The sequence below is a fragment of the Aplidium turbinatum genome, chromosome 12 (genome assembly GCF_918807975.1).
Source record: "Aplidium turbinatum chromosome 12, kaAplTurb1.1, whole genome shotgun sequence".
In the NCBI taxonomy this organism is placed as follows: Eukaryota; Metazoa; Chordata; class Ascidiacea; order Aplousobranchia; family Polyclinidae; genus Aplidium; species Aplidium turbinatum.
In genome coordinates this window covers 20612942-20640871 of record NC_137483.1, presented here as the reverse complement: position 1 = coordinate 20640871, position 27930 = coordinate 20612942, and the positions used below count along the sequence as shown (strand labels likewise).

General features: G+C 37.1%; 1 protein-coding gene across 1 annotated transcript; it reads right to left on the bottom strand.

The window, feature by feature from the left end:
- Positions 1 to 886: 886 nt before the first annotated feature.
- On the bottom strand, positions 887 to 27930 carry LOC145781035 (ceramide synthase 1-like). The gene is made up of 7 exons (XM_082592744.1): positions 27676 to 27930; positions 23810 to 23969; positions 23408 to 23588; positions 17633 to 17794; positions 16512 to 16659; positions 16012 to 16115; positions 887 to 5146 (listed from the first exon to the last, which is right to left on the bottom strand). The coding sequence occupies exons 1-7, from the start codon at positions 27910 to 27912 to the stop codon at positions 5140 to 5142; spliced, it is 999 nt and encodes a 332-aa protein (XP_082448870.1). The 5' UTR covers positions 27913 to 27930; the 3' UTR covers positions 887 to 5139.

Below are 27930 nucleotides of genomic sequence, written 5' to 3'. Positions count from 1 at the left end.
CAGAAAACGATTCTGCTACCGGAAAACTACACGATTTGTGTCTTACGTAGTAAACAGAAAAATCGATGGGATGCACAAGTTGTGGAGGGTAAATCCATTGTTGTAAGCAGCCACAGGTTTGTACTGATGCAAACATGATTTTACTAGCTTTTGTAGACCGCAATTGTGGTAAGGATGCACAATTGCCTCGGAGCCAGAAACGTCTATAAAGCAATAAAAATCTTCGTGTTTTTTGCAACTAGTTTTCTTCACCAGAATAGCAATGCTAGACAAACACAGCCCGTCCTTCAGCAAGTCATGTCATTATCAAGAGTATTTTGACAAAACAGATGGCACGGAAGAATACAACTCTCTCACCCCTCCGAGTGACAAAAAATGCGGAAGTAATGCCTTTGTTCTTCGGGCAGAGAGCCAATAGACTTTACACCGACTTCAATGTTTGAGTACAAATGTGTTGATTTGTAAGAATCGAACGATTTAGTTGGGACACGATTATCAGTTTTTCTTTACATTGATTCATCGTTTACAGACGTCAATACATTGTGAAGAATGGTTTCGTTTAAATAGTTGCTTATTTGAGAGGATAAGTCTCCAACGGGCTGCTCCAGTTATATTGACACAGCATCACTTCATAATTAAGAATACTCCAGACAACAAAATCCGTCCTTTTGCGACGTTAAATCAACGCAAAAACAAAAGAATTTTTGCTGACTGGGATACGATCTAAAGCTAAAAGTAACCCTGGCTATCACTTCTGTCGTTTGCTATGCCTGATCACTTTAACTCCGCCATCTTTACATTGATTAAACGTCTTGAATCAATGTAAAGTGATGGATTTTGCTATCTGGGAATAACTCATTTTGCTTTAGAATGTCATCACAGCAGCAAAGGTTATAACAATGTATTGTTATTGCAAATCGTCCCAATGACAAGGGTCTCCGAATTTTGAGAGCAATTTTTTGAAGAGACGAAATAAAATATAACAAATCCTGCCAGAAAATCAGACCCATTTCACAATGATACCGGCAGATATTTCAAGTCAATGTGAAAAGGAGACTTATTGGCTAGCTGGAAAACTAGTTGCGTTTCTAAACTTACATGCAATATCAGCACACATAAACCAACAACCACAACACAGATAACCTTTGAAAAGCACCTGGCTCCCAGCAAATGAGTCCTTTTTTTGTTGATTCAACGTCTGCTAACGGTAAATCAACGTAAAAAGAATGGATTTGCTAACTGGGGTGTAAGGTATTAATATTTTGATCAAAACTGTTTTGCGGCAATATAAGCTTGTTGTTCTGCGATAGCAAGTATATAAAGTTAATTGGGTTGGCAATTTCCAGCAATTGGCAATTTTCAGCAGATGTGAGGCAGGAGAACAATACAAGAAGATCATACATAATTTATGTCCCAACAGTTTGAATTCATGGAAAAGTGTGTCAAATTTTCACCGTTGTGTGGTCAGAACTCAGAAGTACTAATTACGTAACAAATAATACATTCACTTGTTGGGCAATGGTAAGGTGGCAAAGGTCTTCGTTCTAACAAAGAATAGAAAGGTAAGCATCATATGTTCCTTTGCGATTAATCCCTACCGTCGTCTTTGCTTCAGCTTTAGTGCATAACTATACCTAGCTAACAAAATTGCTTCTTTTCAAATTGAATTAACGTTTTCAGTCGTAAAGTCAATCCAAAAACAATTTTGCTTGCTAAGTAGATATTCAAGGAAATAAACAACAAAACATTCAACGTTCTCCGTCACAATAAAGGTAATTGGGCATTAATTTAATGCCACTCTGCTATCCACGACAAGGAGCTACTTTTGTTATTTCCCCAGACAGCAAATCTATCGTCTTTTACATTGATTTGCTGCCTGGAAAGTGGAACTGTGACCTTTCTTTAGTCTCTGAAGAGCCATTGGTATAATTTTGGTTCATTAGCTCAATCATTGCAAAGGACGCTCTGCAACGCAAGGCATATATGATGTGTGTCATGGGAAATCCTTTAATCAATTTCTAGCCTCAGTCACTATAGCCGGTGTGCGGGAAATCGATGCAATGTATTTGTTGGTAGTAAGATGGAGTCTATCTCGGACCTTTGTTACAGAAAATGTGCCACGCCTAAAATACGATCAAACGAGCTAGCTCTCACTCCATGCCGAGTTGTAATTCCATGGCTGATTCTAAAAACAGCCGCATCATAATACGGGATGTGACGTCATAACTTTCCAGCGAGTGAAAAGTGTCAATCAAATACCCACCTCGGCAAACAATCAAACGATTGGAGCGATTTTCTGACAAGTACACAAAAGCGGCATCGAGGGTTGCAATAGCAGTGACAAGTTTTTTTCCTCGAATAGAAACCATGTCCAACAACAGAGGCTCTATCCCACAGCACGCTAAGGTCATGACGAAAAATACAATAAATTTGTGTGCACAGTTGCTTTCCTTCTGTTGAAAATATTCATCTTGCCCAGATTTAACGCATTTGGAACGAAAAACAAACGCAAAAATCATGCAATTTTCAAACAGAATTAACACGTTGAATCTAGAAAAAAATATACAAACGAAACAAGTTCCATCAAAATTAACAAATTGAAGTTTTTACACCGCAATTTGTCGATAAAAATGTTCAAACCAGAAAATTAGTTTCTAACATTGATCTAATGACCACAGACGTTAAATCAGTGTAAAAAATGAACTACGTTGCAGGCAGAGGTGTTCAAAGTTGCTATGGTGGGTACTGCAAACGCCACAAAACAGTAGTCAGTGTGCCACCGACGGTCAGGATATTGAGCATGCGGACTACGTAGTTTTCCACTTGGCAAGCGTTTCCGTTTTACATCATTTTGATGTCGTAAGATGTCGACGTGACATAAGTAAGCTGTATTAACTAGATTTGTGATGGCACAGTCATGGACATGTGGCTTTTGTAGAAAGATCCAGGTTTCTTTCAACAGTTTTTGATTGAATTGTCATGTATTGTGCTTCTCGTATTTTTGCTTTGTTTGTGCCACCATCTCGTGTTGTGCTTCTGTCCATCTTGTGTAATGTGCTTTATTCCTTCTTCTCTGAACAGTTAATTTTACCTCTCAAATACTTGATCCATTGGGATGCGTAATTTTTCAGTAGTGATTTTGTGTAAGGTTAAGCAGTTTCTCAAATGTTTAGATTTGACTATATTTTTGCTGTGATACTGTATGATTCTTTAGTATTTCTTTGAAAATATTTTTCTTACAGGCTTGAAAAGGGCTGTATGGCTAGCAGAAAACGTTCGCTTATTGTTTTTTGTTTTTATAATGTTAAATGTAGTGTTGTTGCTGAGTTACGTCTCTTTATGCACTTAAATAGGCTAGTAGGCAATTCACTATCTTTGTAAAGTTTGACTTGGTTCAATAACCTGCAATATCCGTCCTATTTACGTTGATTCAACGTCTGTAGTCGTTGGAATTCAGGTCAGCCCCACCAGCAAAAGTTCAACGATGTAAGAAAGCAACTTTTGCTGGTGCAGCTGGGCTTGAATTCCATTTCCATGCCAAAACAACTGGAAGGACACAACAACAACAAAAAAACAAGAAATGAACGACTCCTACAAGTATTGCGCTTAACGAGCAGTTGCAATCAAAGCAAAAGAGAATTTGCACGTGAATACTCGTCTAGATTATTGCTATGAAGTGTGTACAATGACCCAGACAGCAAATTAACGTTTTTCATATTTCATTTCTACAGACATTGAAAAGCGGTTGATTTGCTGTCTAGGGAGCGAATGAAGTCTCAGCCTAACACAGGATTTTCGCTCAAGGTTTCTCAGTCACTCCTTTACATATCCCAACACATTGCAAGTGCAGAAACCAATTACGAATTTTTAAATCGATATATTGCGTCTAAATTACAGAAATAAGAACATATTTCTTCAGATGCAAACCTAAATGAATCACCTCTAACAACCTAGTGAAGAAAGTGGCGTTCTTCCATTACTTTCCAGTAGTGCACAGAGGTAATAAAGACATAGCGCTGAGCATAGCACAGAAGGTCTTTAAACTTTCGCCAGAGCAATAATAACACATTCAAATGAATGCAATAATCAATTTAAAAGTGACGTGAAAATTGTGTTTATATAGCAGTTCAAAATCAAAGCCTTTGCTCAAGCTAAATCCTGAAAATTTCATCAAAAAACGCGTGGCAGTGAAAGTGTTAAGAAAATTTCTCAGTATTTTTTTTTCAGGTAATGTTTCAAAACTTAAGATTTCTTTGCGGGTCCAATTTATCGAGATACAAGGAAAACTTGACGGAGTGATAGAGAAAGCCCCCTTACAAGATAAAAACCGCACACTTTCAGTTATTTATCTTGATCTAAAAATACTTGTTTTTTATCATTTGCATTCAAAAATAGGCGGAATTCAAATTGGGAGCCGTTTTCAATATCCCCTGTCACTCCCAGAACTTTACATACTTTTACAATCTGTCCTTTTTAGATTGTTTCAACGTCTGCAGACGTTAAATCAATGTAACATAAATTTGTCTAGCTAAGTATAGTTGCACCACTGAAAGCAAACAAGCCAATCAATCCAATCAAATCCTAAACCAAAGATTAAGTCACTTCATTGCAGCGTTCACAGAGTAGGAGGATCAACAAATTCATTCCAGCTAGCAGCTCATCTCTTTTACACTGATTTAACGTCTGCAGAAGTTGAAACTGTAAAAAAGAGATGACTTGCTGTCCGGGTATTAGTAGTACACGCAGCAATGGCTGTTTTGAAAGATATTTTTCTAATATTTTAAGTTAACACTGAGAAAATCAAAACGTCATGAAAATAATTCGCCAATAAAAGATTACGCTGAAGAACAATTCAATAGATATCATAACACTGCAATAACTTCTTCAACAACAAGAACGCGCCAAAGTTGTTGAAGGGCTCTTGCAGCTGCAGGAAACTGCAAAAATAAAATTTAAAAAACACAGCAGTCTAAAGGAGCGAGTCAGCATAGTAAATATGAAACGAGTCGATTTTCTAGTTGGAGAAGGAGATAGTTCACTTGTTCAGGATAAAAAGTTTCGCATTGCGTTTTCATTTTGATATAATGCTGTTAAATGAGAAACTGAAGACGATTCTTGTTTTTCTCAACGGCAAATGATTCAGTTCCTGCAAATAAACAGTTTGGATTGGTGGTCGGACAAAAACCTGTTCAATGAAAACAAACCTTCAACTCAACCTGTTGGAGAAAATACTTTTTGTCGTGTTAACTTCAAGCTTGTGATAACAAAGTGATCAGTTGCTTAATTCACCACCGAGAGTTAGCACCAACCAACACACACCACTTTCAATAAAGATTTAGTCCAGCAATCACCCTCAATCTGGAAGCTGCCTAATAACCTTTGCAAGCAGCTCTTAGAAATTCTACGGTACCTCTGTGAGTTCAACAACAGGCTAAAATGTTTGCAGCCATTTCATCTCAGCGGTTCCTAACAATGTTAAAAACTTCTTAAGCACCCTGGTTTTTGTTTTTATAGAATTTGCTATCATTTTCTTCATTTTGCAAACAACATATCGCAAGACTAAGAGTTAGTTAAAATGAACTCTCAAAATTAAATGATTATCCAGCTAGATCCGGTCCGGAATGTATCGCAGTGACAAAGAATCGTCCACCACTTAATAGGCCCACCCGCTCATCAAGCTCAAAATCATCCGGCCCCGAGGTGGGTCTAATAAGTGGAGACAAAGCAACTCTTAGGTTTGAGTTAGTGAGTTTTTGTTAAATTGCATAAAATTAGTATGAGATGACAGGCATATAAACATACCCATGAACAATGTTGCGTACATCCAGACCAGCCAAACCAAAGGACAATATCAAAAACACACCCACACTACCAGCGGTACCCAATTCTAAACCTTGCACTAAACCCCAGTTAAAAACAATTAAATATACAGTGTATTGTTGTTGGGTTAATGGAGTTTCTTCGAAGTCAGTATGTATTAGTTAGTGGTAGGCTACGTAGTTAATGTTTGTACGTACGGTCAGGGCCTATGAGAGGGGGTACGAAGGGTACGGTGTACCCTTGAGGACCAAAGCCTGTGATTGTTGGGGGCCCGGAATTGTGATTTTATAGTTTACGCGCAAAATTGTTTGGTTAAAACCATCCTAAACGACTAAATTCAAGCATAAAAGTTGTTATTCTTTTGTCTTGGGGGGGCCCGTAATGTAGCAAGAGGGCCTGGAAAGGTACGGTAACTAAGTGCATTGTGCGCAAATTAGGAGTCCAAAGTGGTGATTTAATGCTTTACGTTAAAAATGTTCTGTTAAAAGCACCCTAAATTAAATCATAAAAGTTGGTTATTCTCCTGTCCGGGGGGGCATAGCGTAGCAAAAGCAAGGTTAAGATTGCCTAACCCGCCAGATTTTTTTTTAAAAGCCCGGGTGTTTTTGGGCTTTTTTGTGTTTTTTAAAAACTATTTGAAAAAGGTAGTTTCACTCTTACTTTACCTCAAAATGAATTTAAGAGTTGTAGCAGGAGCCAGAGTCAATACTTTCGGAGCTGGAGCGGAGCCGAAGTAAAAAAAAGTGGCTTCATTCACCTCTGCTAAGCATGTGGTGAATGCAAAAGTTAATGAAAAAAAGGTTATTGGTCAGATGATTAATTTGATTATGTTTTGACCTGATGTTGTGTTTGAGCCTTGGTAGAGAGCTTGACTTGTTGTACGAGATACATATAACACTCAGTAACGTTAACGGATTTAACATTTTTTATTAAACACAAAAAAAACATTAAAAACTACTAAATCCAACGTTTTCGACACCACATAGTGTCCTCATTTGGAATAATTATAGGCTACATCTAAGATAAATAACTAAGTTTGAAAATTTTACATTAGAGCTGTAGCCTACAAGCCACACCTTTCAACAGCACCATCAACAACTGACACATGAATTCAATTCAGGATACACAAATTGGCGAGTGACAAATCACATGACATGCACAACACAAAACACTAATTAAAAACGCAAAGCAAGATGGTAAGTTTGTGTAAACTAAAGCTGATCAAAAATTATTAAGATCAACAACAGGTGAAGAGCGTTTAGTCAATCTGGCAAGGCTCAGCATAGAATCAAAGTTAGTCAGACAAGTTAACTTTGATAAAGTTATTAAAGTTTTTGCAGAAAAAAGGGCAAGAAAAATCTGTTTTGCTGAATAAATGAAGTCAGCGATGTACAAAATACTGCTTTTGGTATATAGTTGACATGCAAGCATTGCCTAAGAGTCAAAGAAGACCCTGACAAAGTTTACTTTGGCCAAGTTATAAAAGTTTTTGAAAGAAAGGTCCAGACAAGCTGTTATGCTAACTAGTAACTATAAATACCGATCATGAAGTTATTGTAACTTAGTACAAGTATTAGCCTACAGTATATTGTCTTAGTTTTGATTGTGGGCTAACTTGCAATCATACCATACTACAGCTACTAATTTGATGCTCTTGAGCCTGTTGAAGCGTGAACTTTTGAAAGTACTTGAGCTTTTTTGCTTTTGGACGGTCATTGTCATTCTCAATCTCACCAAAATTTTGTACATGCTCAAGTTAAATGACGGACTGATTGTTTAATAATTATAAATAGTGAATTTTTTATGTCCAGCAGAATTTGGATATAATGGACTATTCATGGGCAGCATTTTTTGTCCTTTCCTGTATCAGAAATTTGACATATACAGTATTACATCCAAATGCCTAGGAGAAAAAAAACTGACCAGAGTGTTGGTCCATTACATCAGAGTTCTACAGTAATAGCACATTATACTGTTATGTAGTTGTTAAACTGTACATACAAATTATCATCTTTGCATAGCCGTACGAGCCAGGGGGGCAGGGGGGGCAGCCGCCCCCCCTGTTGTTTCAAAACGTCGCGAATTCGGGAAAAATCTTGCAATTATTAGGGCAAAAATTGCTATATAACAAGCTACAAAATTGCATGAATTAAAAAAAACTATAAATTAATATCTTTTACCTATCAAACTAAGTACAGCCTCTTATTTGTACAAGAAATGTGCCGCAAAATTTTTATATTGCATGGTGATTGGTGATCAAACTGTAGTACGAAATACATTTAACCAACTGCATCATGCCAATTTGGGCCGCCACCAAAATATGTCTCTAATACTTTTGTGAAACTGCCCAAATCAAAATTTGCTATATAGCTAATTTTATTAATATTCACAAATGCATCGTGTTGATTTGGGCAGCTGAAAACATGAAATTATTTGATGAAACTGATTAGTCTGTTTATGCAACTAATGCCCAAATTAGCGTGAGGCAGTTTCCCTAAAATGAACAAATTCATTAATTTTTCCCATTTACATAACTGTATCGTTTATAATTGGGCAACAAAAAAATATGAAATTATCCGATCATATACCAGTAGTCTATTTATAAAACTGCCCAAATTGGCATGGTGCAGTTGCCTCGGCATCAAAATTTACAAAGTCTTTAATTTTTTTCATAATATCCATAAATGCATCATCTTGATTTGGGCAACTACAAAATATGAATTTATATAAATCTGGTGAATAGCCTACTTTTATAAAACAATTCGGGTGGAGAGGTCACAGTACTTTTTCAACCATAAACGGACAGCAGCTAAGCAACACCACAACATTTAACAAAAAAATGTTATACCTGTTAAAAGTAATGTTAAGGTGTTGCTTAGCTTTGTTTGGTTACTTTTATAAAAGGTTCTGCTACTATTTGGCAAGTTCCCTATTCGGCAAGAGCCTTTTTCGGCGAGTTCCATATTCGGCGATTTTTTGAAAATCCAACGACGCCTTCTGCAAACCGATGATTGAATATTATTCAATATTCAGACATTGAATCAATGTAAATACGTATATACTGTAAGGCTAATTGGGTTCTTTGAATCCTACGTCACCGTCTGTATGCAAACTTAGAATGTACAGTATTAGTTATTTTGTCATTAAACTACCTAGCCTAACAATAACAATATTTTTAGAAGCAGTGCTGCCAGACCTTTTTATTTTTTGTACTAAAATTCGTATCATCAAAACTACTTTAATTAAGTTTATTTGAACAGAAGTAGTATGTCTGTGTTTTATTACATTTAATTATAATTTCTCTATTGTTTTGTACTTTTTTCTGGATCTACATGGTAACCCTGAGCCGGTTTCCTGCAATGTTTATGTTTTTGAGTCTTATGACATCACAACTGAATAAGTGGGGTTGTTTTTTATTTGTGGTGTGTAAAACAATATTTGTTACTCCTACTTACCATGCCAAAGTGCAGAAGCATTGAGCAATGCACAAGCAAGGTATCTTCAAAGATGAATTTAGTTGTTCTATCTTGATTACTTTGGTAAGAAATTCTAGCTAGCTCTTGATCAGTGGCGTAGCCGGGGGGGGGGGGGGGGGGGATTGTTAAGAGCGAGTTTTGCCATTACCAAACATTCAAATATCTCAGCCAGGAATAGTAACAAGAAAACATGGAGACTTGTAGCTTTATTTCCGAAAAATGCCAAAGAAAACATGATCTTATCTTTTTGCTATGCCACCGGACCATTTTAGCACCATTTTACAGGAATATTCATAACCACATTTTTGTTGAAAATACTCTCAGAATGCACCAAATTCAAAGTAATTTTTCAAAATTTTCTGGGGGAGGTCCCCCCAGACCCCCCGCTGCTGAGTGTCGTCATAAGCGAAACACGACGTCAAAACCACCCCCTTTCAAAATTACTGGTTACACCACTGCTGGTGATCTTAGTGCTGGTGATGGTGATTTGGTGATGGTGCTAGTGCTGGTGATCTTTTTCATTGTTATTATGCACCGCATACATTATATTTGGGCAATTTCTATAAAAGTGTGCACATTTGGGCAAATTTACGTTCTGCCCCCCCAAAATGGTTTGGTCTCGTACGGCTATGCCTCTTTGTACAATAGTAGCCTACTGGCTGTATGTGGGTCCACGTCTTTTAGGTGCAGACAATTAGGCGCCGGTCAAATAGGTGCGCATACCGTGGTGTCAGGATATTTAGGTGCAGAGCATTGTGGCGCCCGGTCATTTATGTTCTGCAACGTCAAACTCTGGTAAGAAGATGCTATGTTTTAATAGAGTGAAACTATAGAATCAAATACCAAAAGAAATACAGGAAAAGTCTTATAATGCTTTTAAATTTAAATATACCGGTACAGTAAATGTTTATTAAAGAATTTGTACAATGATCACTCCTGAAACATATCATCTGCTTATTTCTCTGCACAGTTTTTTTTTTGATGTTGCCCTGTGTTACTCCACTGTTAATGTATTATGTAAAGTGCTGGTATTGTGCTATATGTGCTATTATTCTTAATTTTGAGTCTTTTGTTTAAATGTTTGGGTGGCAGCTGACTTTGGTGACCTTTTGGTCTTTTGCTGCCATCCTTGTTGTGTGAATTATTTGTGTTTATTGTGTTTTAATATATTTTTGTTCTTTTCTTTTTCGCCAACAAAACAAAAATAAACTGAACTGTCATTATTCAGATGCATAGGAATAGAATTTAATTTAGAATAGGCCAATCCCATTCTCTGTTCCTATAAACTTGTATTTTATGATGCTCAGTCTTATCTTATCTGGCAGCAGGGCAGGGTAGGCCTATATCATATGAGGTAACTGACATATTTATCTTTCATATTCAATATTATTGTGCATAGCCTATTAAAATTAAGTAATAGTTTTATTGCAGCCTGATACTATTATATCACACAGATGTTTAATTCTGCAGTAAAATGTTGTATGGTGTGCAATACGCCTAAGCAAAAATCATGCGCTTTGCCCAAGACGAAGGGGGCCCGGAGTGAAAGGGGGGCCCGGAATGACTCTTTGTACCCTTGATGAAAACTTCTCTCAGAGGCCCTGCGTACGGTACCGTAACGCTTTAACAGTATCATAGACAGACAATCGATAACAACTTAATAACATTGAATTGCATAATTCAAAATTAATACAGAAATGAAATAGATACATAATTTCGAACGTTTTCGGCAAAACTTTCTGCCCTCTTCAGGAAAATATCTTAATTCATCTAAACAAAACAATTATTCGTGAAATGTTTTATTATTATCATTTATTATTAACATTTCACGAATAATTGTTTTGTTTAGATGAATTAAGATATTTTCCTGAAGAGGGCAGAAAGTTTTGCCGAAAACGTTCGAAATTATGTATCTATTTCATTTCTGTATTAATTTTGAATTATGCAATTCAATGTTATTAAGTTGTTATCGATTGTCTGTCTATGGTTTTTAAAAAGTACCTCTCTACCAAAGCTATACTATTTTAACAGTATCACTTTTTGAAAATTTTCACATGAACAAACTGATCTTATAATGTGGTTACAACAAAGTTCCGATACACTTTATCGTTACTAATGCCACGCCCACAAACAATATGACACTTAACATGTGCCACGCCCACAAACCGACAAAGAAACTGTGATTCTGGCAGCGTATTTTCAACCGCAAGTGGAAAGGTTACAACTGCAATTGGGCAAAGTCTATGGTCCAAACTCCATCAGTGGGCTTAAAGTATTAACCGCAATTTACTTCACTTTTAAAGGTGGTTTTTTCCAGAAAAACCAATTTACCAATGCGAAATACATTTAAAAACTGGCTTAAAAACAATAAGCTTCCTGTGTGAAAGTGCCATGCGAAACTACTACTACAAAGAAACCGGTAAGTTCACAAGTCCCAGACAGAAAAAGTTGTCATTTTTACATTGTAAAAATGACAGATTTTGCTGCCTGAGAAGCTGTCAATCAAAACCATCAAAGTGAGCACAACCACTGGCGCCGACTTACGGGGTTACGACGCCACCCCGTTTAGGTTACATTACTTACTGCAAATAAATGTAATTTGAACGGACGTTTAAATCTTTTTTTGATCATTGGTTTTCGCTTCAAGTCAACGTAAAGCAAGAGGTGAACCAATACAGTATTGCGAAGAAAATGATTGTTTTTGTCACAAGCATGATACTCGCGTAACATCAAGCAAGCTACGTGAAGATTACGCAACACGTGGCTACGAGTTTTTTTCCTTGTTGTTGTTGCGATCGTTTTATTTGTTACTTTTCATAAGTCATTGTTACATTTGTTAGGTTTACAATGGGATTTATTAATCAATAAAATACGATCTTTTTATTGCCTCCCTCAAAAATATTTTTTGATAATTTTTAATCTACAGCATAGAGTCCATATGATTGTCGCAACTGCTTGATCTATTTGCAAGCAATGAATGATGATGATGATGATGATGACAATTATGATGATGATGATGAAACAATCTCATTAATGCTTCCAAACGTGGTCTGCATTGTGAAAATATACTTATCGTTGCCTTCCACCACCTGCGAGGCGGAGCGATCGTTTAGTCAGTGCAATCAGGCGCATAAAAACCTACTTGCGATCTACCATGACACAACAGCGATTGAACCACGTACTAATTTTAAATGTTTATCAAGCTGAAGCTTCAGGGTTACAACTTGACCAGTTCATTAACAGTTGGATTGACAGAGCTGCTGTTGGCAAAAATACTTTTGCCAAATGTTAAGTATCAGAGCAGCAACGTAACAATCAAATTCACGACATACCTCCTGTGCTTTGTTTTAAAGTTGCTTTGTAAATTATCGAGCTACAAATCAGGTGTGAAAAGACAATTGCATCTACAAAACACGCTTAGTAAAAATCAAACAAAAACATGCAGTTTGAAAGTGTTTAGGTTGCCATATTGTGCTATCCGCCACCCCGTGCAAAAATAAAAGTCGGCGCCTATGAGCACAACCCTTCCGGGTCTGCTACTATTCGGTGAGTCCGATTCGGTGAGTTCCTAACCTCTAACCCCTAACCCTAAAACGGCAATGATAATTAGGCTACGGTACCCAATAATTTAAAAAAAAAAATTGAAAAAATCCCCCGTTAAGGGATCGGACTCACCGAATCGGACTCACCGAATCGGACTCACCGAAACGGGCCATTCCGACTCTTCCCAACAGAACAACAGATTCTTTTGACATTCTCAATGTCTTCAGGCGTTAAATTAATGTGAGAAAGAGCAATTTTGCAAGCTGGGCCTATGCGCCATTCAACCTAGTATAAACAAATCCATGAACATGTAGCCGTTCACGTGACTGTTAAAAAGCGCAGTGATTCTGCATTCATAATTTAGATGAACAACAGCTAGGGTTTCTTTGCAGGGTCTGCTACTATTCGGCGAGTCCAATTCGGCTAGTCTGATTCGGCGAGTGCCTTATTCGGCGAGAGCCCTTTTCGGAGAGTTCCCTATTCGGCGATTTTTTGATTTTTTTTTTAAATTTACGGGTACCGTAGCCTAATTATCATTGCCACTTTTACATCGTTTTAACGTTGAAATAAGACCCCAACTCTAACCCTAACCCCAACTCCTAACCCTAAAACAGCAATGATAACTAGGCTACGGAAGACGGAACCCAATAATCTAAAAAAAAAGATTCAAAAAATCGCCGAATAGGGAACTCGCCGAAAAGGGCTTTCGCCGAATAGTGCACTCGCCGAATTGGACTCGCCGAATCGGACTCGCCGAAACGGACTCGCCAAAACGGGCCATTCCGTTCTTTGCATCATTAATTTTATGAAACAACAAGAAAGTCGTGACAAAAATGGTGTTAGAGCGTGACTTTAGAATGAAGTATGCGTGGAAAACACAACGGTGCTATGGTTTATGTAACACTGTTCTTCAAGAGCTAACGTCCTTTAGAAACTGCACTGTCGTCTCAATGATCTTGATAATTTCGTCAGAAAAGAATTTTCGGACAGTCCACTGATAAGTGTGCTCTACCACAATAATCGACAATCAATAATCGAAACTCAATTGACAAAAAATATCCTTCACATTATTTCAACAACATTATTTCTTCAAGTCAAGTGCATATGCATTGCATAGTTGTGAGAGCCCTGGCTCGGCGTTCGAAAGGTCACCTGTTCGACACCGATCAAGAGAATGTGGCTGTGTCTTTGGCAAGAGACTTAAAGGCATGTCTGAAGGTGGACACGAAGATTGGCTTCCTTGCTTTCCCGTTCGCTTAACATTCAACCACCGTCGTAAGCCTGGATACGACTAAAAGCGTCGTTATAAAGAATGAGACGTTGGGAGTAATAATGGCAATACCATTGAGTTGACTGACTGACTGTGTGGGACGTGGGTGTACATCATCATGATGAAACTCTAAGACAATCTTGCAGCGGGAAGCTTTGTTTGGTGAATCAACTAATTCATCATCTGATGGGCTTCCTTCTATTCTATGAAGTTTCTATTGAATTTCAGATCCAACAATACTAAAGACTGGAAAACAATGGCACTGTGCCGATTGCACTTCTTTGGCACAACGCAAAAACGACAAAACATTTCACAATCAACCGTTGGCACTGCTCAGTAGAAAATATCAAGATTAGCGTACTAGTTTTAGTAAACAACCATTGCTTGGTATATTCCATGAACTCAAAAATGCTGCCACAAAACTAAACTAGTTCAACTTATTTTCTGTCAAGAAAGAAACACGTTTGTAACACAGGCCCGTTTTTCATGAGCAACTTCACTGCTGGGACTGCTTGTGTTTCTTTTATCATTCAACAAACTGCTGGATTCCAACACAGTTCTTATTCTTGCATTAATATCAACGTAATCGTGCATTTAAATAACATCAAAATAATGACTGGTTGATGAAGACAAAGAGCGTAGTCTCAAGAGGTAGTTCAAATCTTCATTGAATATGCACTTGATGAGTGACGCGTCAGGCAGAAAGCACAAGGAAGTCCAAAGCAGTTACCTTTTAATGGGACTATTTTTTCTTATTTTAAAAGCACTAATCTTTTTGGCAAGACAAATCGTGTGTTTTAGATGCAAATACATCCTACAAGACCTACACAAAGTACACATCACAGCATTGAAATGAGTACGCTGCGGGAAATTGTATTCACCGGCTATTCCACCGGGCAGATCACTAAACATATTTCGATCAACCAAACACACAAACTTTACTAAAATTTGTGTAAAGCTATAAAGCTAAATAAATAGGCTACTTGCATGGCTCAACCTTTGAGACAAGCATCGATTACTGGCCAGATCAACCAATCAAGCATTCGATAAAGTTCACAAGAGTTAGTTATTATTTACGTTAAAACAAAAATGAAAAAAAACTTAGCTTTCGTTTACAGACGTGACATCGCTCATAACTATTTCAGCAAGTCAATTCTAGAACATTTCCAAACAATCAAGGACATTTATAGCTTGACAGCCCAAACTTCAAAGAGTTTTGAAAAATAATTGCCTCACCCAGCCTGAAGAGTGACATCGAAAAACCAAAATATTGACAATACACTAAACACAAATTCTGATGTCCTTCCAACAATACAATATTTTGTGTTTGAATGGTGTGTCACTAGCAGCGTTTCTAAAACTAAAGTAGTGCTTGTGAGCGTACTGCTGCGATCAATCGTGCCTCCCAGTGCATATGACACAAGCTGCTGAGAAAAGTCCGATTCTAAAGCTAACCTCAAATTGTTGAAACATACGAAATTTAGTCTGAACACGTTTTAGTCGACGCTGTTACTTCATCTGTACATGGTATCGACTATCGAGGTAACGACGTCACTTATAAGTTTGCTTGTGAAGCAAAATCAATGGTTGCTCCGATCCAGTACAAGAAATCAGGTAAGGGGATTAAAAATCATGGTACGGTACTCTTTACGTGACTGCGGGAATATTATCGCTTTGTTTTTGATTGCTAAAATAAGCACTTGGCCATCCCAGCCAGACGCAGCCTATTTGCCATGATAAGGTTGTAAAACACTAAAACCTCATGAGCTAAAACCACATCTTGCGACCTTTCGCAATTGCCAAACGCAAACACAGTAGTCATTAATACAACAGCGCTCGACAAGCTTCCAACCCAGTCACTATAAGAAACGAACAGTACTTAAAAGAAATGAATAAACTCACAACTTTTTGCTTTTGCGAGGAACTTTGTTTTCCTTGTACTCCCTGCTGTCATTAACTTCTGTTATCTGCTTGGTGAGGATCTTGTATGCCATGAGGACTATCAACTGTTGGTGTTAAAAAGACAGTCAATTACATAGAGATTGATATTGAGGTTGACAACGGTTGCATTTGTTCATTTCAATTGCTGGTGTCAAGTAAAGTCTATTCGATTGATTGAAGCTAGAAAAAGTAGTCGCAACACTCGGCATGCGACAACTCAGCAAATACATTTCAGCTACTTCCCAAGTCATCGAATGCAATTTTGATCTAGCATCGGAATTGCTTGGTCATCGCGCTTTCTAAACTGAATTTGCTGACTTGTTACATGACAAGTATTGTTCAGTTTGGCTTGGTCAGTTTTTACTTGCTTAGATTTAGAACCTCAAATTGCTGATAAAATGGAAATTTAGGCAGCTCATATTTCAGTGGGTAGCTTATAATCTCGCAACGCACCAACTCACCGTAAACCAATAGATGTTAATCGCGAGCAGAATCCATAGCAAAATGTTGAAAAAGGGATAAAATACAAGATGAGGTGTGACTACTCTGCTGATGTAACCCGCAGCATACATGGCTTTTAAGGGGTACCAGTACAGCCTGAACACATACCTGCAAAACAAAGAGGAATTAAAGGTTAAAGTTCATACAACCTGCTTTTGTACATACATCTGAACTACCTAATGCAGGCCAGCCTTTTTGATATTCCTCGTGTTATGTTAACATTTTATTGGTGGTACTCAATATGTTTACAATACATTTTTACTCGCAGGGTCGGGTCGGCAATTGTGGAGTTGAAAAAACAACGGATCTGCAAACTGAAGTGTGAAGGCCAGCACAGCAAACAAAATGATAATCCGTGATGTTGTCCGGTTAGTGACGTCATACCTGCTCAAGCAAGTAGACGTTGGAATGTTTTTTATCAATATTAGCAAAATGTTTAAAAGATCCCAGAAAGTTGAGTGATTTTAACAACAGAGATATTTTCAATTTTGTCTGTCAATAAAGACGTTAGACTTTGAGTGGCATTTGATTTGTGTAAAACCACCAGGCGGATTGTTGTCTGAGAAAGGTTTGCTCAATCAAACAAAAATCTGCAAAAATTGCATCTAACAAGCTGTTAACGACACACAGAGCACACTTTATTAATGATTTTCTATTGAAGGTTAATGAAGTGCTTCACAGACAGCAAATCAGTCACTTGTTATATTGCTTCAACGCCTGCAGACGTTCAATCAATGTAAAAAAAATTGTCTTGAAATGTCCTTCACAATTTTTGATAAATTTTAAAGCAATTGTTTGAGTAAGAGGTGACACAGGGAACCCTTGTCAAGCAAACGTGCTGTGAACTGATCAACCTGGCTGCAATGCCATGCATATGGTTATTGGTTATCACATAAATTATTTAGTGCTCTTCCAACAGACATGCATCGTAGCCTCGTGCAACTCTTTCAAACACCGTATCACTGTTGCCGACTTGATAAAGATAAGAAAGAACTTCATAGATGCAAAACCTGAACGCAGCATTACTCAACATTTAATTTTAAACAAAACTTTAAAGCATTTCTGCACAAACAAAACTTACCATGCTAAGCCAAAAAGCACAAATCCAACTGAAGATAAAGCATCGCAAATTTTATGCCACATGCCCCCCTTTGTTTTGTAATAGACCAGGAGTTTCGTCGTTTCTAAGATGATATCAGTGATGTCATGCAGGAACAATACCAGTATGCCAACATTTGTGTATCTGAAAATGCATCAACCATTGATTAATCTACGTAATCTGAGTATTGGTAAATAGATCAGATAAATAAGATATATATAACAGAAATTCTTGAAAAATCTGATTGAATTTAAAAATAAAACAAATTGAAAATCACGTCCAGCATATTATATAGATGATTGTTCGTCTTACGTTGATTCAAAATTTGCTGAACAACAGTAAGTTTTGAAATTAAAATAAGCTATTTTCAAAGAAACAAAAACAGAACGTAAATTAATCTTTTACAGTACAAACTTATCTTTTACCACCCCAGAATTCACAAACATCGTGAATCTGGGGTGGTAAAAGGATATACCCTCAGCCCCAGAGGATAACACGACGACGACGAATCTTTTACAACACTTGATATTTTCTTAAGAATAATCTTGCCGTGAAAAAAATCAACAGAAAGGTAAACAAACAATTGTACGTGAACACAATAACTAAACGTTTATTTAGACTTAGAGCAGGGGTCACCAACCTTTTTTGCATGCGGGCCACTTTGGCACTAAGGAGAGCTGTGGCAGACCGCACTAATAAAATTTTAGGTAGTTTAACTCTACAGTAATGCTAGAAAAGAACGCATTTCGTACCCAATATCCAGCGTTACATGTTGTTCATATTTATGTTAGAATACCGTAGCAACAAAATTAATCGAACAACGCTACTGCCAGGCCAAGCTCCTTTAATACAGAACTTTTGACTTCTTTAACAATGCCTAATAAACAAGGCCACTTGTTTTGCGCACATATCGCTAGGCGAGCGGTTTCATCAGAATATTCATCGCCAAGCAAGATTGGTGTTGTCACTTCGCTTCACAAAAGATATCTTGCAATTAACAGTTTTAGTAAACAAGGAAATGTTTGACACAACGCAATACAGGCAACAATAGTGGTCTGCAAACATATCAGCAAAAAATTGGCTCCAATAACAGGAAAAAAGGAACCAGGCACCATGAAACAAACGCTTGTGGAAATCACCGAAAAAACGTTTCTATCGTAATTCATGAACAGTCTTCCCTCTAAAAAAGCAATGAGTTGGTTTTTCATCCTTTTTGTGAGAGTCTATAAAACCGTCTTTCTTTGATTATTACTAGACAACTGTCACTTGTGGTGCTTATCAGCATGGCAAGATTTGTTGATTAACAACATTTTTCAATACGAAGCTAAATATTTTCATAATACAACCAGAAAAAGTCTTTAAATTTATATATAATATTTTGCCAATTTATTATAAATTGAGTTAGCAAAACAACCTACTTTGCCAACAAAAACTTGCATAAAGGGAACACTGCTCGTGAAACACAATAATGGTGAAACGCACATTAGTGTTTACATGACATTTACAAACTTAAAATAAGCAACCCTATGCTCACAGACAACTTCGAAATTCGAAAACAGACGTTTTAATCAACCACTGGGATAGTGTGGCTGGACATCGCATTGGAACCCCTACCTAGAACTACAATCTGATTGGTCGGTCAGTGGAATCGTATGCAAAGTAAAAATATGCTTCCCGGAAAGTAGTTTTTGCCTTCATGCTCTTTAACTCCTCAAGAAAAGTATTTTTAGTTATACTTACACCTTCCGCGGGCCGCACATAACAGCGTGACGGGCCGCCAGTTGGTGACCCCTGACTTAGAGTAATGTGCCTGTCAGCTTTCGCTGTACAAATTTTTAACACGTACATATGCCATGGCTTAAAGAGTGTTTTCAATAGTAATAAATTTTTGTAAATTCTAAACTTTATACACTTGTTAAGCAATATACAAAGCTGACCAAACAAGATAACTGAGGTTTGGAAATCGTTCTTCACAGCACAGCAAGGCAATAAAGCCGTTTTAAGCAATTAATTGTTAGTAGAAACAATAGTTCTTATTATATGGTTCTAGTTACGTAACATTCCATCATCAATGCAGTCGATCTCGCATTCCGGCCGCACAAAAACAATGATTCATTCAGGAAAATTAAACTAGGTACTGAACTGTCACCAGATGTAGAAAGTGACAATCTGCTTCTATTCTGACGTTTCATCAATCAGACTCGACTGACTTCTTCAGGGGGCTAGACCAGGTAGTGACTACCTGTCTAACATACAAAAGGAAAATTCAACTTTTAGACAAAAAGAATATCGCGCACAAACTGGAAAACTAGAAAAAGGGGGTTTAAATGTTCACGATCAACAAGAAACTTATTAAATAAACAGCAGAGAGTGAATGGTATGAGTCATTTTACTTTTCATTAAAATCTTCTTTTGATTTCACCAATCATCAAAAAGAATGCGTAGTGTGACAAAATAATCAAAAAAATTAAAGAGTACCACAAAATTGGCAAATTTAAGTTTAGTAATATTAAGTTTGAATTGAAAGAACTTGAATTTTCCAATTTAGTGTGGTACTCTCAACTTTTTTTATCCGTAAGTTAACCTGTATCAGTTGGCCAGACTACAAAGTACAAACGTTTACTCATCATAATATGCAATGAAAGAAATGAATGACAGAAATGAAAAAAATAAACAAACTAAAAGGAATTGAGACAAGTAACAAAGGAGGTTGACTGCTAACATGGTCACCACTGGGACTATTTCCCATGATTTATCATCCAAACAGTCTTACTCTTCATCCTCATCATTGGTAGTACCATACTTAAAGTTGGGTGGTTCATTGGAACCACTTGCTGAGCAAGCGGTCACACTTCTCACTTACAGAACTTAGCCAAAACAGCAGTAAATTGATTCATAATAAGTTATTCAGCAGCTATAATTTTACACCTTCTTTCGCTGTTCTTTGTTATGATATTGATAAATGAACAGTTGTTACTTAAAAAATGTATTAAATGATTGAACATCATAGTGTAAAAAACAACGACTAAAATATGTTTTTAATCATCCCTACTCACCTCACGAGTTACAGCTTTCGCTTCGAACAAACTACTGAATAGACTTTTTCGTTCCAAAATTAAACAATTTCTGAGAGGTGTTTTCTCTAACCAACACGTCATAAAATTTGCGTGGCACTGCCTTTGCCGACATACCGTAGTTCATTTTGTTGTGAAATTACCTCTGCATTTGCCGATTGCCCACGTCAAATTCAAGAGTCTGCTACTATTCGGCTAGTCCGATTCGGCTATTTCCCTATTCGGCTACAGTCCGATTCGGCTAGTTCCCTATTCGGCTACAGTTTTGAAATTTTGTATTTTATTCCACAATCATAGGCGCCGCAGGGTTGATCAGTTTAAACCGGGGCGGTTTAAACCGCCCGGTAAAAACCGGTGAAAACCAGTTTTAACCACCTATTGCTGGTTAAAACTGGTCAAAACCCCTTTAGTGTATGAATCAAGTTGCTTTTCAATTGAATTAAAAGTATTACCCTCCATGTTATTAGTAATGATGTTCAACTATATTTTGTTTTGATCAACATAACCTAAATGCTGGATTTGGAACAAAAAATATTCAACTTCTCTGTTTGTTTTTGATATTTCAATCAGTTGGTTATTTTAATTATTGAGAAAATTCAAATTCTAAAAATAAGTTTCTGATGAACCAAAAAATGCTTGGTAGAACGATGAACAATTTGCACAGCCAACTGAAGTACAAGAATTTATTCCAACAATTTTTTTTTATGAAAAACATTTGCCATCAAATTTTATCCAGTTAAAATAAAACAATGCGAATTGCGAATGCATATTCTAAGATGCTTTAAAAATTTAAGACATGATAGTTTATGATTCATTCTTTGAAGCAAAGTACACGTCAAGCCAAGAAAGGATTATCGGAAAAGGAACAAGTTGTGATGCCTTATGCCTATCTACTTTATGTAGAACACCTCAATTGAACAATTGGAATTAACAAGTCTCTCCAGTATATTCAAATGCTTCATTCACCAGTCAATTTCATCTTTTCTTTCTCCCTCACCTTCTCCCTCCTCCCTCACCTTCTACCATTTCCCTCACATTTTCAGTGATTTTCTGGCGAACACGATCAAGCAACTCATTACAGGGTTTTGACCAGTCAGGTCAGGGTTTTGACCAGTTTTGACCGGTTTAAACCTAGTTTTGACCGGTTAAAACCAGGTTTAAACCGCTTAGCGGTCAAAACCCAGTTTTGACCACTTAGAGATCAACCCTGAGGCGCCGACTTTTCAAAAAACCTTGGGGGGCGAGAATGGTGATGACGTCATAACCATAACGCTATTTTACTCAATTAAAGTAGTCTTTGATTAAGCTTACCGTCTTGTTTATATTGACACTTACGTCGCAAACCGAATTTATTAGAACCGCTGCTTGAAACGATTAGTTTTACGCATGCAGTACGCCTACTGTAAAAATTTTGATATTGTTAGCTCACAATTCGAACAGTTGGAAAACAATCCGATTCATTTCCTTTTCGTGCGAGTGAATAACAACGTTTTTAAAAGACAGTGAAGTTATCGAAATAAAACGCAAAAAATCATGATTTCAAGCAGAGTGGAAACCCGCTATCGGTTTTATTAACCTCGTATCGCACGTTTTGCTAATAATTACTTACCTTCAAAGCGTTAACAACAGCGAAGTGTTTTCTCTTCTGTTTTTTATCGAAAGTCTTTACAGTCTTTTATCGAATACCGTATATACTCGAGTATAAGTCGAGATGTTCGCAAGTGAATTTCACCTCAAAAAGACAGGTTCAACCTATACACGGGACAAGCTATTGTATCCAGCTTGGCAGTTTTCAAAATGAACGCATTTTTACTGCCGCAAAATCATTGTTGAAGTAGATTACGGAGTTTGAAACGGCATGGAAAAGTAAAAGTTTTGAATACGTTTATTTCCAGTGATTCGAACTTACATTTCAAGTTTAATGATTTCTTGTCAATTCTAAACTTTATGCACTTGTTGAACAATATGCAAAGCTCACGACACAAAACAGAAAAAGCTGTTTTAAGAGATCAAGTTTTTATTTTTGCGTGTAGGATACAATCGTTCTTATTACGTAACAGTAACACTGCATGATCGTTGAAGTCGATGTCAAACCTAAGCGGTCGCATAAAACAATGATGTCAGGTTAGCTAGGGGATAATAGCGGTAAGAGACGTCGTTATTGCAGGCAATATCTGCGACCAAGACCATTAAACACCTTTTCTTTTATCGGTTTTCAATTTAATTCTCACACATTGCGAACAAAGCAATGCGTTCTGTGGCGTCATAATTGATCTCATAGCGGGAAGACCTCGTTGAAAATAGCGCGTTTAATTTAGCTGGTTTACTTAATATTGCAGTGAATAGTTACGTGACTATTCCAGCAGTTTAAGTTACTCTATCATCTACTATTCTACTTTGAAGATTCTAATATATTCTAAGTTTGCATACAGACGGTGACGTAGGATACATGTCGATTTTATGTGAGCAAACATTTCAATTTAATAGTACAAACATTTTGCGCTAAATTTCATTTCAATTTATTTTTCTTTGTTGGAATGCAAAAGAAACGATATTGTGCAATAAAACACAAAATATATACAATTCAAAACTGTAGCCGAATAGGACTAGCTGAAACGGGCTATTCCGCAAATTCAAAGGCCGCTGTGCCTAGTCCATAGTGATCAGTTTTTGCAACTCTTACCTGAATGCATATGAAAATATAGTAAGGAGCAAAGTAACCATGTGGTGTAGCAACATTACGACTGAATCCTTCCTCCAGACGTCAATAAACAACGTAGCATAGACAGAGTGGATGTAGAAACTGATTTGCAAGAGGTAAGCAAGATAAATTTTGAATGGAACGAGGGAATGAGATTTCCATCCTAAAACAATAAAATTTTGTTTGAGATGAAAGGCAGCTACCGTTACTTTTATGTAAAAAAAAAAACGATTTGTTAAATTTTTTAAAGACCGCACAAAGGCCTAACCATCGTTTAAGCATCCAGGATGAAATCTTGATATGAGGATTATCTCTACCAGTCATTTTGTATTCACACTTCATAGATGTTAATTTATGCATGCACTTGAATAATAAAAAACTCACCTATAAAAGTTGAAGGTACATCAAAAAAGAAGTTATGTTCAGTGAAAAAAAGCACATGCATGGAGTATGCCCACGTGCAAGAGTAAACCATAAGCTTCCAAGCACTTTCTGGTGTTTTTCTAGCCTCTACTTCAGCGAGTCCAGATCTATCCACAATAGGCTGAAACATATCTATAGTTAGAAAAGCGATGGCAAAATGAAAATAAGAAACTAGTTTAAACTTAATAAAGGTTTAAATATTTTTCTCATATTTGCGTATTATCTGCTGAAGATCACAGAAAGGCATGTTACATGATGCACCAAACAGTTCTTTTCATGTTATTTTGAACCAGCTCAAATGGGTCTGCTACTATTCGGCGAGTCCGATTCGGCGAGTCCAATTCGACTAGTCCGATTCGGCGAGTTCCCTATTCGGCGAGAGCCTTTTTCGGCGAGTGCCCTATTCGGCGAGTTTTTGAAATTTTTAAAAGGAAATTATCGGGTACCGTAGCCTAATTGCAATTGCCGCTTTTACATCGTTTTATCGTCGCTAAACGTTGAAATCGTGCAGAAAGGAATAAAAATAAAATGTTTAAACTATTAAATTAAAATTCGTCATGTCAGTTCAGTTATTTTTGACCATCATATCAAAAACAATACACGTCAACATAGAAAAAGGTAGAAGCGACAAAACGCGAACGTTAAAACGTGCTTGTGACCGAAGTAAGTTATTCAGTTGAAAGAAATTTGGCACGGTCGCAACACTTTCAGAAAAATTTAAGATATAAAGGAAAAATAAAACAAAGAAAATGTTACAAAAAAAAAAAATAGATCATGTTTATGTCTATAAGTTAGTACTTTTGAATAGTTAAAATGATTAGTTTGGACCAATAAATGTGTGGCCTACAGCTTGGATTGAAAGGAAATTATCGGGTACCGTAGCCTAGTTATCCCAACCAGCAAAAAATTGTTCCAAGAACACAGTTCATTTTTACATTGTAGTAACAGAATGAAAAGGCTAAACAAATGTGTGGCCTATCGTGTTAACGTCGCTAAACGTTGAAATCGTGTAGAAAAGGAAGCTTTTACTGACTAGGATACTTTGAAACTGAGAAACATTCACAGAAGCTCTACGATTTGTTCCAAGAACCCATTTAGCATAACATTTCATTTGTACATTGATTCAACGTCTGAATACATTATCTTAAAAATGCAACGTATCTTAGGGCTTCTGTGAATGTTTCTCAGTTTCAACGTATCCTAGTCAGCAAAAGCACCCTTTTCTACACGATTTCAACGTTTAGCGACGTTAAAACGATAGGCCACACATTTGGTTAGCCTTTTCATTCTGTTACTACAATGTACAAATGAACTGTTAGGCTAACTGGGTTCTTGGAACAATTTTTTGCTGGTCGGGATAACTAGGCTACCCGATAATTTCCTTTCAATCTAAGCTGTAGGCACACATTTGTTGATCCAAACTAATCATTTTAACCATAGGCGCCTAAGCCGTGGGGGCCAGGCCCCCACGCATATTTCCGCGTGGGAGCAACTTTTGATGCTGCATTGATACATAAAACAATAGATGAACTAGCGATCGGCAGCAGGAAAACATTTTTAAATGCAAACCGCAACAGCTTCGCAGTAAATAATCACTAGAACGAGTAGCGATGCTACAATCCCACCCCAGACAAAAAAATCTGTCATTTTTACGTTGATTTAACGTCTGCAGACGTTGAATCAATGTAAAAATGACTGATTTTGCTGCCTGTGACATAGCAAAAATCTACCATTTTGCGTCGATTCAATGTCATCAGATGTTGAATGCACCCAAAAACAACATAAATTGCTACGTTGACGCAGCGTGCGTTTAACTTAATGCGCTTGCAAACAGCCTCGCTGTCGCTTTCAAAAGTCGAAACCTCTGCAGAGAATTGTCGCGGCAGTGAATCGGTTGCTGTGAAAATGAACTTGAAGTCTCGGCCCGAGGTTACCACTAACCAACGTAACAAGGGCTGGTGCAAACCGCACTGCCCACAGTCGCACACGCGGCATAATCAACACAACAACGGACTCGCGCAAACTGCATGGCGCACACACGTCCGTTGCCATAGAAACCCGATCAAAAGCGGGGAATATGCGCATCTTTTGTTTCATCTGCAACACGAAAACGGGCGTATTACAGCGAATTGAAACTTGAAAGCTGGTCAGTCATAAGTTGCGATATTGTAGTGAAAAGGGAGCAATGTCAAGTCGAAAACTTAATCAAACGTCTCTCTGTAACTATTTTTCAAGCGCTGTTTACGGATGTCAGCAACTTTTAAATTTATTAAAGGTGACGTGCTGTTGAATTGCTGTAAACATGAATGATTTGGCTTTCAACAGGTATATTTTCAAGCATATGATCAAGTTAGTATTTTCATTCCATTTACAGTATACCTTATTGTAAACCTTTTCGTCTCTTGTTTCATGGTAATAAATCTAGTTCGTTGCTAAACTTTATGTTGCGCTTAGCTTACAGAGTCGCAGTCCATCAACCGCTAGCCAACGCAGACGCATAGCATGTGTTTTGGTCGAGCTTTCTTTATAATAATTAACGGTAGGTCGAACGTAGCGATAACTCCGAGTGTGGCAATAAAAGCAATCCTAGTGTGGCGACATAATTACGTCATCTATCTGCGTGACATTTCGCTGAATTTACGTTGCTGCTGATGAAACACGCTTTCGCCCCCACGGCCAAAAAAATAGTTAGGCGCCTATGATTTTAACTATTCAAAAGTACTAACTTATAGACATAAACATTATTTTTTTTGTAACATTTTCTTTGTTTTATTTTTCTTTCATATCTTAAATTTTTCAGAAGGTGATGCAACCTTGCCAAATTTCTTTCAACTCAATAACTTACTTCGGTCACAAGCACGTTTTAACGTTCGCGTTTTGTCGCATTTACTTTTTTCTACACCTTTGCTATGTTGACGTGAATTGTTTTTGATATCATGATCAGAAAGATAAACAACTGAACTGACATGACGAATTCAAGCACGTTTTAACGTTCGCGTTTTGTCGCTTCTACCTTTGCTATGTTGACGTGTATTGTTTTTGATATGATGGTCAAAAATAAAAATAACTGAACTGACATGACGAATTCAAGCACGTTTTAACGTTCGCGTTTTGTGGCTTCTACCTTTGCTATGTTGACGTGTATTGTTTTTGATATGATGGTCAAAAATAAAAATAACTGAACTGACATGACAAATTTTAATTTAATAGTTTAAGCATTTTATTTCTATTCCTTTCTGCACGATTTCAACGTTTAGCGACGTTAAAACGATGTAAAAACGGCAATTGCAATTAGGCTACGTACCCGATAATTTCCTTTTAAAAATTTCAAAAACTCGCCGAATAGGGCACTCGCCGAAAAAGGCTCTCGCCGAATCGGACTCGCCGAAACGGGCCATTCCGGCTCAAATAGATGATCAGTTTGATCACTGTTAACACTATCTGTTAAATGTCCTGCATTTTTGGTCAATTTTTGAGAGTCATGCATCGGTTGTCATTGCAGTTATATATATGATATATACAGTATTTCATCCAAAAAGTTAAAAAATTATCTAGCTATGGTTTTATTTCATGCTTCACCATCAACACCATGTGGCTTCGCATCCAGTGCGTCTAGACGAATTCTGTCCGACAAACACAATAAAGCTACTGATAATTAATCTTCTGAATTTCGTAGATTATCGTAGCTAAACTAAGCACAAAGCGAAACAGCTAAATCTATTTGGATTCTACATTATCCGATATCAATCTTGTTCATTCAAGACAAAATGGAACAAATAGGTTGAACTGCTAAAAGTATCAGAAATTTTTTCAAACTAAAAGCGTACCTTTAATACAAAAGCTGTAACCCATGTTCGAGCAATCGTCCAAAGAACTGCAAATAACAAAACTGAAAAAATATCCATCCATGTCACATTACCATGCTCTAAAAACAGTGACCACCACCCAACTAGAGTCTTGTGTTGTGAATCCAGTTCCTTCCAATGCTGCTTTGCCAAACCAATGACATCATGCACAAACAATGCATACGATGGATCAGTAAAGTTAAATTTTGTATCTACCATCCTTACACCACATGGACT

What these genes read in the sequence shown, in the direction of transcription:
- LOC145781035 (XM_082592744.1), bottom strand. Translation starts at nt 27,912, where the DNA reads ATGGTAGATACAAAATTTAACTTTACTGATCCATCGTATGCATTGTTT. An exon ending in ATATTTTCATATGCATTCAG is followed by an intron (nt 17,795 to 23,407) that starts GTAAGAGTTGCA and finishes ATGCATTTTCAG; the next exon opens with ATACACAAATGTTGGCATAC. An exon ending in TTAACATCTATTGGTTTACG is followed by an intron (nt 16,116 to 16,511) that starts GTGAGTTGGTGC and finishes TAACACCAACAG; the next exon opens with TTGATAGTCCTCATGGCATA.